General features: G+C 34.1%; 1 protein-coding gene across 8 annotated transcripts in view; it reads right to left on the bottom strand.

The window, feature by feature from the left end:
• Positions 1 to 13,761, bottom strand: part of Gabra2 (gamma-aminobutyric acid type A receptor subunit alpha2) — a 139,380-nt gene that overhangs the window by 9,680 nt on the left and 115,939 nt on the right. For all 8 annotated transcript variants that reach the window (XM_085691800.2, XM_085691797.2, XM_048415164.3 and 5 more), the window contains one exon: positions 5,298 to 5,500. In XM_085691800.2, coding sequence (XP_085547926.1) covers positions 5,298 to 5,500 — 203 coding nt within the window. The remainder of the gene's footprint in view (positions 1 to 5,297; positions 5,501 to 13,761) is intronic.

The following is a 13,761-nucleotide window of genomic DNA, read 5'->3' as shown; positions in this document are numbered from 1 at the left end:
GAACCTAATTTTCTTCTATTCTCATTTCTTACTTTTACTTTATATTTTTAATATAATTATAATTTGATTACATAGACCTTTAATAAATTATCTGAAATTATGTTGGAATAAGACAATGTCAAAAATGCAAAGAAGGGGCTGGAGAGATGACTCCGGGATTAAGAGCACTGGCTACTTTTTCAGAAAATGTGGGTTAGATTCCCAGCACCCACGCTACAGCTCACAACCATCTGTAACTCCAATTCTGGGAGATCTGATGCCCTCTTCTGGCCTCCATGGGCACTAGGCACTGATGGCACACAGACTTACATGTAGACAAAACATCCATACACAAAATATGATACAAATTTAAATTTATAAATGAAAGTAAATGATTAAGTACACTTTAAAATATGGTGTTATCTATAAATTAATAGAGTGAATCACAGGACAATGGACCATTCTATAAGTTTGGGTACTACATTGTCTTATCTGTATTTTATGTGATTTATTATCTTGTGTATTCTACACTTTTATTATCCAATTTGAGCTTACTGTCTCAGATTTGTAAGTGAAAATGTCAAGGAATTGAATTAAAGCTAACAATGCTTGAAAAGAGAGCTAAGGTTAGGCATATGCTTGGCAGCATGCTGGGTGATACAAGATACAATAGCTAATCAGACAAAACTTAATTCTCTCAAGTTTTCTAATCTAATGATAAAATGAAATTAGTGCCTCATGCTCTGGGAAAACAGAGGGGTTCAACTATTTATGTTAGTTTCCAAAATTTGAGGTTAAGTCAAGGAAGGAAAGAGGATATTACATCAAGAAGATCCATCATGTTAAATAATATAGACATGAAGACAAATGAGATTTTGTGGGAAATGATTGTCATTGGTAATAGGTTAAGTTGGACTATGAGCACTAAGCCTTTATAGCTTGTATTTCAGATTCAACATTTGTGAACTGTGTGTCCCTAACCAAGTAATTTTACTAAAATAATTTTTAGCCTTAAACTAAAAACATTTACAGGCTTTTAAGAATAAATGCATAATACTCCTAAAAAATTCTGTCTGCCATTCATCATATAAGTAAACCCACAAGGAAACCCCATATTTGCACCATATTAACTTTGAATTACTATCCTAGGTAAATCATTATAGAGCTGAAAAGTTAAATGATGTGTATGATGTTTTAGATAACTTTAAGATAACAATATGCATTAAAGATAAAACTTTATTTAAGGTAGGAAACAAATAATCTGTAAAAATAATAGTGAGATACATCATGAAGTTTGTAGGAAGGATAATGAGCATGAATTAATGCAGGAACTGAAAAATCTCATTTGTTGTAATGTGACATTATGCCATGTCCCTGATTGGGGTATCAATTCCTGATAAGTACCAAGACATAAATGTAGAAAAGATGAAGAAGTAGTTTATGTTTGTTTTTTGTTTAATTTTTTGTTTTTGCTTTGTTTTATTTGCTTGGCAGTTCCTTTCTTTGCTTTGCTTTCCCCCCTGTGGTGTGTGGGCAGGGGTAGAGGCTGTCAATATCCATGCTTATTAATGCTTACATTATTGCCTAGTCAAAATAATTTTATAGATATCAGTGGTACACACTAACACTAGGCTTTCCAGTACTCAAGAACACCTTAGTGAATCTGAGTTGAAGCTACTGGTGCCATTTAATTATTAAAAATATTTAACCAAGAGACTTTCCCACAGAAGACAGAGATTTCACCAGACACATACCAGAAGTATCTATCTACTCTGTCCCAACTTTCTAAGTTTTTGACTTTTTAAAAGAATTTCAGCTTACTAATTTTATTGATTTTGTGTGTTAGTGTTTGTCATGCCTGTATTCAGATATACAGACTATCCTTCCAGTGTCATAAAAGACCACAAGATTGTGTCAGATCACCTGTGACGACAGGTACTGATTGTTGTCAGCCAACTTGTGGGTACTGGGAATCCATATCTCTGGAAGAACAGTCAATGTTCTTAACTGCTGAGTCCTCTCTTCAGTACTTCACAAACTTTGTAAACAACTGGAAAAATTATGCATAGACAGTTCTCAAAGGTTTCAATGTTAGAGTCAGGGGGAAACAACTAGGCAATAAGATGTGTGTGTGTGTGTGAATTATATATAATTTATGAATGGATATATATAATTGTATATATATAGGCTATATGAATATGATGGGCACAAATATGTCATAGATGTATATATATATATGGTATATATATATTGATATATATATATATATATATATATGTATATATGTCCTGGGAGATGAAAGATGCAGTTTATAATACAGATGAGATGTTAAACTGTAAACAAGAGTATTGGTTATAGGTTTATGAATTGGTAATACTTCAATAATTCTTCCCATATTTACAGAATATGTACAATATGTAAGATACTAGGCAACTGACTAGAGGTAACTGTTTTCCTAAAATAGTTATTCCATCATTATGATGATTAGTGACTTAAAGTCCAAATATTCAATCACAAAAAAATGATAAATTTTTTCCAAAAAATCAAGAAAGCATATATACTTATACTTTTCATGGGACCCAAAAATGTTGGAAAGAAGTACTCAGAAATAACATCAAAAACTGAAATTTACATCAATATTAAGCAAGGATTATATGATTTATGACAGCAAATGGACTGATAATGTGTTTAGTATAGAGTTACCAATACAACCTTGAATCTGAGAATCACATTGTAAACAATACGACACACAAAAAAGCATCAAAGATGGCTGACTTGGCTTTCTCTGGGGAACATGAGCATTCAAGTGAAGCTCAATATATTTACTGTGGCAAAGGACTTCACAGTGTGCAATAAATTGTGGCAGCTGCCAGGGTGTGAGCAAAGGATGCTGACGTTACTGAAGCATTTCTTAATGAAAAGAGAAAATGTTACTGAGTTGGACCCAAGACAGTGTCCTCAGCATAGCAGCAGAAGGCTCAGTGATGATCCCAAGGGGAGGTGAAAAAACTCACATGCTATTAGATTAGGGAGAGCCAATTATGGAACAGCAAATAAAAGAGTTCCAGGGTACAAGGGACTAAGAGCTGATGGAAAAGAAAGCGACAGGGGAGAATTCATCTCATAGAGCCTGCGTGGTGAATAGACAGTTGAATCTGGGGAGAGGGGTGGACAGAGTGATGATATAAGGAGGGGAAGGTACCTATTTGCTTTTATGGAAAGTTAACAAAACATTCTCATAAGAGAATAGTATGAGGCAGTAAAATGGCAAAAGGTATTTATAAGTACTTGGGGGCTCTATGAATAGACACTTGTATGTCCTTTAGAATTTGACTCTTTGATCCAGAGTTTGTACAGAACTTGTACACTTTTACAATGAGATTTTCTTCACTCATGTCACAACTGAGGCTAGCACAGTATGAAGGTCGGTCCATCACATTTCTGGGACTTGAAAGAAGCTGAAGCATAAATGTATGGCTTTTTAAATGTTTTTTTTTGAAAAAAAGAAACCTTAAATAATATTTGTTCACAATATTTTTTGTAAAATCTAGATTCTAGGCAGATAAGATATAAGTACACATTTTTTTGTTTTACAACACACAGAATGGATATATATCTCTAGGTATTTTTATGTGTCAAGTGAATATTCTGTGTTTGATAAAACAATGAATGGGCTCTGGATGTTCTTCATATAGACTGACAATATGACTGTATTTAGTTAAATTATACATGACCAAAGCAAAGGACAACCTGTAGAAAACTGACTGTAAAAGAACAAAGATTCCATGTATCAAGAAAACTATTATTTCCCAACTAAAAATCGGTCAGCTAGTCACGTCACGGCTTGGCATTCTACTTGGTTTTCCTTCCACTCTAAACCCCTACTTATTTTCAAAGTAACTTAAGAGACTATAGCTCCAATTTCATTTTAATAATGTAACTGAATAGCGTACACATGGAAGCCCACCATCATAAAGTTTGTAATACCTTTCAGTTAAGATCAATAGGTTCCCTTATTGTGTATTACCATATTTATTATAAAAATTACCCAACAACAACTTTGAAAGAGCCTATGGTGAACCATCCTACTTCATCATCTATGGAGAAAGTGTATGTATAACCAATATAGCTAAAGAGAATTAATCACAAAGATAAAATGAAAAGCAATTCACTGTATGAGAAATGAAAACAATACAAATCAACAATAAAATGTAATGGAAATGCTAGAAAAACCAGAAGTTAAGCATAGAAAATTAATGAAGTCCTTTTCAATATATTATCACTACTTCTGCTACTACGCAAACACAATTTACAAATAAACTACGAACTGTAACTAGAATTTCTATACAATATAATTGAGAAAAAAAGAACAAGTTTAAAAACTGTAACATTCAAAATTTGTTTCAATAAATTGTAACACGGTATAGAAATTAAATATGCAAATATGTATATAAATTCAAATACCTAAAATAATAATCAAATCACAACAGAGGTTCTCAAATTTATAAAAAATCATATAATATAGTGTTCAAAGAAACTCTCCAAATAGAAGTTTCTACCACTAATAAAAATATTAATACCACATGAGAATATGTACAAAGTCTTATCCTAAAGCAGAAACCAACCTATACAATTAGAAAGGAAATCACTGACACATCTGTACACAAATATCCCATTAGTCTCAATACTTGAAACATGAAAATTTATGTATCAATAATCTTAAAAATTAATATTAATAGTAAGCTTACATAATTAGACCCCATGAGAAATTTGACAATCCTGAGGTATTTCTGTATCCACATATTTACTACATATGATATGATAAAAATAAAAGGCTACCTTCACTTTTACAAAGTGGTGATAACAGCATGAACGCATAGAATCATTGACCCATTGTCAGAACCAAATTCTTCAATAGGTGAAACAAGTGCTAGGTTTCCTTTCCGGGTTCTATCCTAATGTATTGTGGTGGATAAAGGCATGAACTTTATGGACAGACAGACCTAGACTCCAGTACACTGACTGGTCAGTTGTACGAGCTGGAGCGAATAGACAGCTATAAATAGCTTGAAATGTTTCACTATGGAAGACTAGAATTAAAAAGCGCCCTTACTAAGTGCAGAAATCGAGAGAAAGCACCTGTGAATATGCAACAACTCCACAGACACTGAGGAGTGCCTTGAAGCAGCGTCACTACAAGCACCCTTACAGAATTCCAAGGAAGAACAAACTTTTGAAAACTAATACTGAATGTCTTAATATCAAATTTTTAAAAGAATTCTGTGACAAGCTTGAATGGGAAGCAAGCGTGCACTTACCTTGTCATTTACTACACTCTTCCCATCCCAAGCCCATCCTCTTTTGGTGAAGTAATTAACAGTTGCAAATTCAATTAGGGCAGAAAACACAAAAGCATAACAAACAGCGATAAACCAGTCCATGGCAGTGGCATAAGCCACTTTGGGAAGAGAATTTCGAGCGCTGATGCTTAGTGTTGTCATTGTTAGAACAGTTGTCACTCCTGTAAAAGAAGACAAGAACCAGATGCACAATCAGTGGTGGGAAGAAAGAGTATCCCGAAGTCATTCTTTCCTTTCCCTGGGAGCTACTTTCATTGTCGTTTCTATCCACTACAAAGTGTTAGAGAACAGTGCGATACGGCTGTGTGTAGCAGGATAGTATGAGAATACTTCTGGAGGTAGAGACACCAAACAGAACCTTCATTTTTCACTTGCTTCTATACTGATTCCATTTTCTTTCAGTACAGTTGATATTTAAAAAACAATACCGACAGTATCATGGCACTGCGAATTATGACAAAGCATAGGCACTTTAGAGAGATCTGTTACTCATCAGCATTGACTTAAAAACTCATCAACAATGCTCATGATGATATTTATTTGTATTATTTAGATGAATCATGCAAAAGCACTTGAGCAAAGCCCTACACTAATTACAGAGGGATTATGATAGGCAAGTGGTTAACCCTTTTTTTTAAAGTAAATATTGCTGTGTATGTATGGAATCATCTCTGGTTTGGGAGAGGTATGAGCTCTTTTGTAACATCACTTCCATTTTGTCAGAAATAAAACAAATTGCTAAGAGCAGAACTTGTAAAATAGAAATCTCCTTTCGACAAGAACCACAAATACTATTCCAAGATAAAAAAAAATACACGAAATTGATTGCTGCAGAAAGAGGGAAAATCATTTTTCTCCAGGGAAAAATCTGAGAGACAACCCAAAGGAAATGGTCAGTTCTCATCACATACACATATGAACAGCACTAAATGGACTCAATAAGCTGTCTTTCTTAGTTGTCTGTCTGTCTTTCTCTCTATATATGCAACAATGTTTAAATAAGAATCCACAAATTTCAGAGCAAGTGTGGGACACAGGAGGATTCTAAAAGGTCAAAGGGAGAGATAAATGATGTAAATACAGTATGCATTTGTGAGATATTTTAAACTTTTAAATGAATGGATACTTCATACAATTTGACTCCCCCCCCCACCAAAAATAAATAATTCCTTTGTGCTATAGCTTTACACAGAGGACAAACAACTCACATTTATGAGCTAGAAAAAAAAAAGGTGGTGCCAGGCAGGAAGTTGCAGCACCAGCAATCAAAAGACTACAATCAACTTAAGGTCCATCAAAAGCTGAATTGCAAACAGAGAGATACACAAAAGGAACAGAAAGCAGATGGCTCGAGGATGTTGTTGTGGAATATTGAGGTCACACAGTTTGAGTGAGGCCATCATTCTGATTAATAGCACCAAAAAGTGAAGTAGGAAGCTGTGCTAGATGGGTTTATATCAATTTGATACAAGTTAAAGTCACTTGAAAGAACTGTAGCCCTTTAGTTTGAAGTCAGGGATTGTGATGCTTCCAGAAGTTCTTTTATTGTACAGGATTATTTTGGCTATCTGGGTTTTTTGCTTTTCCATGTGAAGTTGAGTATCATTCTTTCAAGGTCTGTGAAGAATTTTGCTGGAATTGCTTTGAATCTGTAGACTGCTTTCAGTAAGATTGCCATTTTTACTGTTGATTCTGCCTACCCAAGAGCATGGGAGATCTTTTCACTTTCTGGTGACTTCTTCCGGTTCTTTCTTCAAAGAAAGTTCATGTCATACAAGTCTTCCACTTGTTTGGTGAGAGATACTCCAAGATATTTTATGCTGTTTGTGGCTATTGTGAAGGGTGTTATTTCTCTGATTTCTTTCCCAGCCCTTTTTGTCATCTAGGTACAGGAGAACTTTCTGGATGAGTATCACTTACCAGAATTAAATCAAAACCAGATAAGCAAATTAAACAGACCTATAATGGCTGAAGAAATAGAAACAGTCATCAAAGTCTAACAACCAAAAAAAAAAAAAAGGCAGGACAAGATGGTTTCAGCTCAGAATTCTACAAGATTTTCAAAGAAGAACTAATACCAATACTCCTCAAATTTTTCCACACAATAGAAACAGAAGGAGCATTTCAAGCCTCTTTTAGATCTGAGACATTTTCCTTTTAGTTGTGATCAGTCTAACTAAAACTTAATGAATTTTATATCTTTTTAAAAACAGATGATATTTTATACTTTTCAATATTTTTTAGCTTTATACCCTCTAGTGTTTCATTCACAAAATATATTAAGGTAATGTATATTGAGGTAGCGTGCGATTCTAATTGAGGCCACCAATTAGGAATAAGACAGGGAGAAAGCAAAGGGAGAAAGTAAGAGAAGGAGGAGGGAAGAGAGGGAGAACAAGAAGCAGGCAGGGAGAGAGAGAGAGAGGGAGGGAGAGAATGTTCAAGACTTGTCCTTGAATAGCCCTGGGATTCTATCTCACTATCGATTATTTTCAGGAAGCACTCCTAACCATTCTGATGTCATCTGCTATTAGGCTCTCATTAGGCGCTAAGCAAATCGATCCACCTCTTCTTAAACTTTCAGCCTGAAAAAAAATGAATGTTAGAGTATATGGACATCTATATTGTAAAAAGAAACAGAGAAAGACATGATGCTTGTAAACATTGCATTTTGAACTATTTTCTTAGTGGTTTTCTTGGGCACTAAAGTTTATAATAATATAATCTAGATAATGCCAACTTATTGTTAACTGTATACACATTTTACCTTACTATAACTCCATCACAAATTTTATCATTATACCTTTATACTTGTTTCATATGGATATTTAACTCTCACACTTTCTATTTAACTTCAAACTCTGAGTAAAACAAGATGCCAAAGAAGTAAATTTAAACTATCTGCTATATTTGCTCATAGAATAATCTTGACTATTGATCCTTATGTCCTCTGTGGATTTGTGCTATAATCCAGCATCTTTTCATTCATGTTGATGATACTCTCTTCAATTTCTACTAATGACAATATTTACTCTGTTTTTGTCTATCTGAAATTATGTTGATGCTGAGAATAAAATCTGGCATATATTTATTTCCATAATTTTATTTTTTAATTACTCTGAAAAGAATATTTAATTTTTGCTTAGCTTTCTAAATTTAGTTTGGATTGGTTAGAATTAACAGGTGACAGTTTTTCAACACACTGGATACAAGATCCCAGTGTCTTCTGAGCACAGATATATACAATTGTGAAATAATAACTATATTGGGTGCCTCTTTCATATGAAACATCAGTTTTGCTTCTTGTTTTTATATATTGTCTTGATATCATGTGTGCATCTGTATTCTCATCTTAGTTTGGGACCACTGAAGTCTGTTCGTTAGCTTGGTAGACATCTATATTATGAATGCACAAAGTCTTCCTTAAATGACTAAAAACAGAAACAATCTAATCCTTCCCAGGCAGCCCTAGGTAGAGTTTATTACACACGAGCACTCTTTTATCAACATTCAAAGAGGAAACTTGTGGGTCTATGCTGGCATACACTGTCTAGCTTGTGTGAACGCTTAAGGTCAAGTAGAAGTGAGAACATAGAGTTTTCCTTAGGTCTCTCCTAAGCACACATATAACATTGGCCTCATGTGCCCTTAATAGACTCCAAAAAAAATATGTCAGTGTTTTTCACAATTATTGTTACTTTATAGTTTGATATATATATATATAGTTTATATAAAGTATAAACTATACTTTATAGTTTTATATATATATATATATATATATATATATATATATATATATATATATATATATTTGCCTGAAGTGTAAATGAGGACTGTGTGCTGGTTTCCTGGCAACCCTGACCTGAATTATAACACAAAAACTCTATTAACTACAATACTGTTTGGCCAATAAATTAGGTGTATTCCTAGCTAGCTCTTTCACCTTAAATGAACCCATTCCTATTAATCTATACATCAACATGTAGCTGTGACCTACTGGTAAGTTTCCAGAGTCTTTCTCCTTTGGCAGCTACATGTCGTCTCTGACTCTGCCTTTTCTCTTTCTCTTTCTCTCTCTCTCTCTCTCTCTCTCTCTCTCTCTCTCTCTCTCTTTCTTTCTGTTTGGATTTTCTGCCTGGCTTTACTCTGCTAAGACATTGCCCAGAACACCTTTATTCAGTAACCGATAAAAGCAACGCATATACAGAAGGACTTCCCATATCATTTAAGGAAGTCTAAACCCTAAAGTCTCTGCCTTTAAAAGATTTTTGTGGCTATCTCCACTCACCAGATTCTACCTTTGACATCATGAAGGCTTGAAGTTGGAAAAACAAATACATACTTTTTGAGGAGTCTTCCATGGATTCAGTTTAAGGTCTATACAATGCTTACTCATTTTTGTATGTAAATAGGTGTGTGTGTGTGTGTGTGTGTGTGTGTGTGTGTGTGTGTGTGCATGTATGAGTTATATGAATGTGTTTACTACATGTGCAAGTACCTTTGTCTGCAAGGTGAAAGATACATTAGGTGTCTTCTTCCTCTGCCTATGCCCTCCCTACTTTTTTCGAGACTAGATGTTGCACTGAATCTGAGCCACAATTACTCAGAAACTGCCTAGCCAGAGAATTATTCTAAATTGTTCTTTCTCTACCTCTGAGTCCGGGGCTTTCAGACACCCTGTTTTTACATGGAGATCTGAACACAGCTTATCTCACAGCAAGGATTTTATTCGCACAGCCAACCCTCCCTCCTACTCATTATCTTTGAAAGATCTGTTTTTCTTTCTCTAGTTTCAGGAAGGCACAATATTATTTTTATGGTTTACATCTTTCTGGGATGTGAGCAATGAGACTACACACTATATCATATCACTTTAAAACTTATTATTCTCAGCAAGATTCAACTATTTCTTCCTTATATAATTATACCCTGGATTGCTACAACTAGGGAATATCTAAAGTTCTACAAAAGTTAATTTTTATGAATTTAGATAGTTTTTAAAAATGTTTTTATAAAAAAGTTATAATTGCAGAACTACATTCCATTGTTTGAAGATGCCACCTCTCCCAATATTTTCAGTGGTATTATCCTGTGACTCTGCAATTCTATGTCTTGTAAAAACAAAGCCACACACGTGGGCCACTGGTTAACAGGGAACTAGTGCCTTAGATGGCCACACATTGCAGACTTTCTAATCTTGAACCAACTGTTTGTCACTAATATGACTCTGATAAATGTAAAAATTTTAATTATTCTTCTCAGGTAGAAAACAAAAATAATTTGTATTTATTTTGATATAATACTGTGAAGGTTAAGTACATACTTAGCACAAAGTCTAGTTCATTGCATGCAAATGTTATCTTTAATTCTTCTTATTCCTCATAACATAACAATAGTCTCAGAAATCTGTGCTACTAATATGACAGAGGATACAAACTAAATAGTTAAGGAAGACAATCTTGTAAACACTTCTCTGAAAGAAAAGACTTAGAAATTGACATTTAATTGCCAGAGACATTGAAAAATTATTAACTACTCACAGTATGAACACCAATACAATAAGAAAATATAGCTATAAGCTGATTCTAATTATGTCCAAGAGATATTTGGATTAAGAAAATGTTGCTAATTAAATGTAATGAAAGCATATTTAGCTGTGTTTGTATACTGACACAGATATGTCTCAACTCAGCAAAATAAGTCAGATAGGACACTATAGCAGTTATGTTAGAGAAGAATGCAATATCCTCATTGAAAGTAGAAATGCACCTGATAGTTTTATACTGTGCTACTTTTTTCATTATTATATGTTTAATTTTTTAAATCTTTATTGGTTAAAAACAAATGATCTCATCATTTTTATAATGAAATATAAGCTGGAGATTGTTAATTTGAATTTTCAAATTTTTTATCTAACTGCTATAGTTTTGTTTTATTTTTTTACTAAAAATTTTAAATAAAACGTAGCTTCTTCATTTCCCTCCTTCACTGACCTTTCTTACTCCCTTTCCAAGTCCCTTCCTCTATATCCTCTTATGTCCAGCTCTTCACTCCATCTTAAATGGATGCTGCCTTGAATTGTTATTCTCTATATATCTATCTATCCATATCTATCTATCTATCTATCTATCTATCTCTATCTTTCTAACACACACACATACACACACACACACACACACACACACACAAGCTTCTGAATCTAGTAGTGTGCCTTGTTTGTGTACAATTTCAGGGCTGAGCACTCTGAATTGGATAAGCAATTATGGTATTTCCATGGCAGAGACTAACTTTCCCTTTCTCAAGATTCTTTAATTGCCTGTGATTCCTTGTCTGTTGTTGGGACTGTTTAATATTCCTTCCACTTAAGCATGACTATTAATGTAGTCATTGTCCAAGTACTGCTTATGCAGCTACATTGTTGAAAAATCATGGGTATATCTTCCTTGTCATTTCTAGGAGACACAATCTCTCAGTCCATTTTCTGGTACTCTGGTTCTTGCAATATGTCTGCCTCCTCTTTGAAGATTTTCCCTCAATCTTGGGTATGGGAGTTGTGTTGAACTGGGTTTCCCACTCTAAGCAGATCTCTGCTGTGCAATCTAAGGTGGTTTTTTTTTTTATAATGGTTTCCATTTTCTGCAAAACGTGTCTTCTTTCATATGGAGTGAAAGAAACACTTATATGTGGGTATAAACTTATGTTCTGGAATGATAATAACAATTATGCTGGTCTAGTAGGAGTACTCCCTAAGATCTGTGACATCGCTAGTCTTGGATAGTTGACTAAGCTCCAAGTACCACTCATTATTTCCATCCTGTTGAGCTGATCTTACATTTAAATGACAGCAGTTAGGTCCATCAGTATATGATTATAACTATTTCATTATTGGAGATAACTTATTGTGCTGGCCATTGTAATAGTTTTTTTGTTGCCTAAGTTGGATAAAACAAATTTTTAAAACAATATATCCAGGAAATCTGGGATACAATAGAAAGACCAAACATAAGAATAATAGAAATAGAAAAAGGAGACTAAGGCTCAGCTCAAAGACACAGAAAATATATTCAACAAAATCATAAAATAAAACTTTCCCAGCTGTAAGGGTTCTTTGGTAGAATTTTTGAAGTCACTTATGTACACTATCATATCATCTGCAAATAACGAAAGTTTGACTTCTTCCTTTCCAATTCGAATCCCCTTGATCTCCTTATGTTGTCTTATTGCTATTGGTAGAACTTCAAGCACTTTATTGAAGAGGTATGGAGAGAGTGGACAGCCTTGTCTTGTTCCTGATTTTAGTGGAATGGCTTTGAGTTTCTCTTCATTTTACTTGATGTTAGCTGTAGGCTTGCTGTATATTGCTTTTATTATATTTAGGTATGAACCTTGTATCCCTAATCTCTCCAAGGCCTTTATCATAAAGGGGTGTTGAATTTTGTCAAATGCTTTTTCAGCATCTAATGAAATGATCATATGGTTTTTTTCTTTCAGTTTATTTATAAGATGGATTACATTGATAGATTTTTGTATGTTGAACCAGCCCTGCATCTCTGGGATGAAGCCTACTTGATCATAATGGATAATTTTTTGGATGTGCTCTTGGATTTGGTTTGCCAGGATTTTATTGAGAATTTTTGTGTTGATGTTCATAAGTGAGATTGGTCTGTAATTCTCTTTCTTGGTTGAGTCTTTGTGTGGTTTGGTATCAGGTTAACTGTAGTTTCATAAAAGGAGTTTGGCAATGACTCTTCTGTTTCTATTTTGTGAAACACATTAAGGAGCATAGGTGTTAGCTCTTCTTGGAAGTTCTGGTTGAATTCTGCATTGAAGCCATCTGGTCCTGGGCTTTTTATTTTTTGGTAGGGAGTTTTCTGATGACAGCTTCTGTTTCCTCACGACTTATAGATGTTTGCAGATGATGTGATAGTGTACTTCAGTGACCCCAAAAACTCTACCAAAGAACTCCTACAGATGATAAACACCTGTAGTAATGTGGCAGAATATACGATCAACTCCAAAAAAAAAAAAATCAGTATTCCTCCTATACACAAAGAACAAAGAAACAGACAGGGAAATCAGAGAAACATCACCCTTCACTATAGCCACAAATAGCATGAAGTATCTTGGGGTAACTCTAACCAAGGAAGTGAAAGATCTATTTGACAAGAACTTTAAGTCTTTGAGGAAAGAAATTGAAGAGGATTTCAGAAAATAGAAGGATCTCCCATGCTCTTGGGTGGGTAGGATCAACATAGTAAAAATGGCAATTCTACCAAAAGCAATCTATAGATTCAATGCAATCCCCATCAAAATCCCAACAAAATTCTTCACAGACCTTGAGAGACAATACTAAACTTTATATGGAAAAACAAAAAACACAGGATAGCCAAAACAATCCTATACAATAAAAATACTTATGGAG

Source organism: Myodes glareolus, chromosome 8, assembly GCF_982192425.1.
Source record: "Myodes glareolus chromosome 8, mMyoGla1.1, whole genome shotgun sequence".
NCBI classification, from domain to species: domain Eukaryota; kingdom Metazoa; phylum Chordata; class Mammalia; order Rodentia; family Cricetidae; genus Myodes; species Myodes glareolus.
This window is presented reverse-complemented; position numbering and strand designations above follow the sequence as displayed.